This window comes from Palaemon carinicauda, chromosome 7 (genome assembly GCF_036898095.1).
Source record: "Palaemon carinicauda isolate YSFRI2023 chromosome 7, ASM3689809v2, whole genome shotgun sequence".
Taxonomy (NCBI): Eukaryota; Metazoa; Arthropoda; class Malacostraca; order Decapoda; family Palaemonidae; genus Palaemon; species Palaemon carinicauda.
The window spans coordinates 16651657-16655090 of record NC_090731.1 but is presented as its reverse complement, the minus strand read 5'-3'; the positions used below and the strand labels follow the sequence as shown (position 1 = coordinate 16655090).

General features: G+C 37.2%; 1 protein-coding gene across 1 annotated transcript in view; it reads right to left on the bottom strand.

The window, feature by feature from the left end:
* LOC137643873 (lysosomal-associated transmembrane protein 4A-like) overlaps positions 1-3215 on the bottom strand; it is a 199048-nt gene extending 195833 nt beyond the window's left edge. Inside the window, exon 1 of the mRNA XM_068376610.1 lies at positions 3182-3215. Within this exon, the coding sequence (XP_068232711.1) occupies positions 3182-3200 (19 nt within the window). The 5' untranslated portion in view covers positions 3201-3215. The remainder of the gene's footprint in view (positions 1-3181) is intronic.
* Positions 3216-3434: the final 219 nt, after the last annotated feature.

Sequence of the window (3434 nt, the reverse complement as noted above, 5' to 3'; positions counted from 1 at the left end):
AAATAATAACAGGAAGTGACATAAACAAACAAAAATTGATACGATGACGTCAAAGTCACAAGGGTCCGGAACAGGGAAGAAACAATTGCAGATAAAGGGTAAAAATTATGACGGATAAAGTAGCTGGAGAAAAATGAAATAGGAAGCAGGAGATAATTGGAATTAAGGGAGTTTGAGCTGGGTTAGAATGTGTCATGTGGGAGGGGTACGAAGGGCGAGATGAGAAGGACAGGGGATAACGATGAGAGAAGAAGTTCGTTATTGAAACGAGGGAAAGAATAATAACGCTGGGAGGGATGAGAAGGACAGGGGATAATGATGAGAGAGGAAGAAGTTTGTTATTGAAACAAGGGAAAGAATAGTAACTCTGTAAAGTGCAAGACATTAACGATGAGATAAAAAGAAGTTTGTTATTGAAACGAGGGAAAGAATAGTAATGCTGGGAAGGATGAGGAGGACATGGGATAACGATGAGAGATGGAGAAGTTTGTTATTGAGACGAGGGAAAGAATAGTAACGTTGTAAAGTGCAAGACATTAACGATGAGAGAAGAAGTTTGTTATTGAAATGAGGGAAAGAATAGTAACGCTGTGAGGGATGAGAAGAACATGGGATAACGATGAGAGAGGAAGAAGTTTGTTATTGAGACGAGGGAAAGAATAGTAACGCTGTAAAGTGCAAGACATTAACAATGAGATAAGAAGAAGTTTGTTATTGAAATGAGGGAAACAACAGTAACGCTGGGAGGGACAAGAAGAACATGGGATAACGATGAGAGAGGAAGAAGTTTATTATTAAAATGAGGGAAAGAATAGTAATGCTGTAAAGTGCAAGACATTAATTATGAGAGGAGAAGAAGTTTGTTATTGAAACGAGGGAAACAACAGTAACGCTGGGAGGGATGAGAAGGACATGGGATAATGATGAGAGAGGAAGAAGTTTATTATTGAAACGAGGGAAAGAATAGTAACTCTGGGAGGGATGAGAAGGTCATGGGATAATGATGAGAGAGGAAGAAGTTTATTATTGAAACGACGGAGAGAATAGTATTGCTGCAAAGTGCAAGACCTTAAATTGGCCAGTAACAAGGTCCAAAGGGCTGGAATTCAAAAACCATCATATACCCCCGAGACCTCCATCCATTAGCCTTTTAAGCTTATTGAAGGAGAGAGAGAGAGAGAGAGAGAGAGAGAGAGAGAGAGAGAGAGAGAGAGAGAGAGAGAGAGAGAGAGATGGGTAATAATGTTCTCAGTATGCTATTCATAACATACATCAAAATGTAAATATTTCTTGGAATGAGAGATTTAAGGAGGTTTTTTTTTTTTGGTTAGGGGTGGGGTGAGGACGGATGAGTGGGAAGGCCTGCTTTATTGCAATTCTTTTAACATCATCATAATAAATACATTCGGTAAACAAGAGATTCTTCAAGATTATCCTTCTTGTTCTCATATTGTGACTCGTCTCTTCTCTCGTTTTGATCATAAACCATTATAATCCACAGGAAGGGTTTCCCCAGTTGTGCCTTGGTTCTAAATGGCCTCCTAAGCCTCAACCCTAGGCATTATGGCCTAATTTCATTAATCCAAATCTATCCAAGATGATGTTTAACAGCTAGAGGGACATGATACGATTTCATCTTAAGCGCAATTTCGAGCCAAGTCAGTCATTTTCTGAACTTTACACAAAATGTCTGCAAGAATGCTCTATACCTACAGTTTGTAAAAACTTTATCATTATACTAATTCACGAGAAGGTAGACATAAAAGATCTGAAAAATCATGTTTACTCTCAGTGATATATGAAATAGTTATAAAGATCATATTAGGCTGAAAAGAAAGAAAGCTAGATTTTAATGAACCAAGAGATCAGGCAGGCATTAGAAGTAGGCATTCAACAACTAGCCATATCCATGTAATTAACCAGCCAATGAAAATATCAACAGAGTATGTCAAATCACTATGTATGGCATTCATAGACTATGCGAAAGCTTTCCATTCTGTCAAAACCTCAACAGAAAGGAAAACTCTTCAAAGACAAGGAATAGATGAAGAAATAAATCTTATATTAGAACACTTGATGATATCTACATGTGAAGTACATCAATCTTAAAATTACACAGCATGCCTATAAGAATTTTTTTAAGAAATTAGATTTGGAAAATGTAGGAATTAACGTCAGTGGAGGATACCTTAACAACTTAAGATTTGCAGATGACATAGTTCTGTTTAGTGAATCATGGGAAGAATTGCAAAACATGATAGATTTGAATAGAGAAAGCAGAAATGTAGGTCTGAAAATGAATATGAGTAAAATTCGGATAATGATCAACGAAATTGCAGAGAAAACAAATAGGGGCCATGGACGAAGCTTTAGAGATTGTTAATGAATACACATACCTAGGACAGACAGTGTTTCCCCAGGACATGAGACCGAAATTAAAAGAAGGATAAGCATGGGATGGAGAGCTTTTAGTAAACAAAGTGAGATTATGAAACGTAAAATGCATCTTTCTCTAAAAAGATTATTTACAGTAATCAGATGGTCTTGCCAGTTTTAACTTATGCATCAGAAACTTGGAACATTACCAAAGCCTTAGAACATAAGCTAATTTCAACTCAAAGACCAATGGAAAGAATAATGATGGGATTAACACTGAAACAGAAAAAGAGCAACATGGATACGAGAGCAAACTAAAGTAGAGAATATTCTAACATATTAGGAAAAGAAATGGGCATGTAATGAGAATGGCAGATAATAAATGGGCATTAAGAATAACATAATGGGTCCCTAGAGATTGCAAAAGAAGCAGGGTAATAAATAAAAGACGATGGGTCGACGAACTAAGAAATTTGAGGTTATAAACTGGCATAGAAAGACCATAAACAGACACGAGTGGAAGGATATCTGAGACCTTTGTTCTGCAATTAGTAATAAAATTTGAGGGTATAAACTGGCATAGAAAGACCATAAACAGACACGACTGGAAGGACATGTCTGAGACCTTTGTTCTGCAACTAGTAACGGCTGATCATGATAATGATAAATATGAATGAGTGAGTGTTCATCTCTGTTATCGTAATCGTGTACCCTCTTTATTTGAATATATCATAAAGAAAAGAGTCCAATTTTACTTCCTATATCGTAGATAAAAAAAAGTTTGATTGCTTTCTAGCACAAATACCTTGCCTGAAGCTCGTCATCTGATCTGAGAAATCCTCCCGTGGAGAGAGCTTGCGTGACGTTCAGCGTGTCCCAAATATATTAAACATCTCGTGGTGTAAATAACACGAATGAAGAGGGACGGTTTCCTACTCAGACTCCAGCCACTTTCTCAGTTAAGAGCTTCTTCCGTTGAAAAACATTTTTTATGTCACTGTCATGGCACGCGTCTCTCTCTCTCTCTCTCTCTCTCTCTCTCTCTCTCTCTCTCTCTC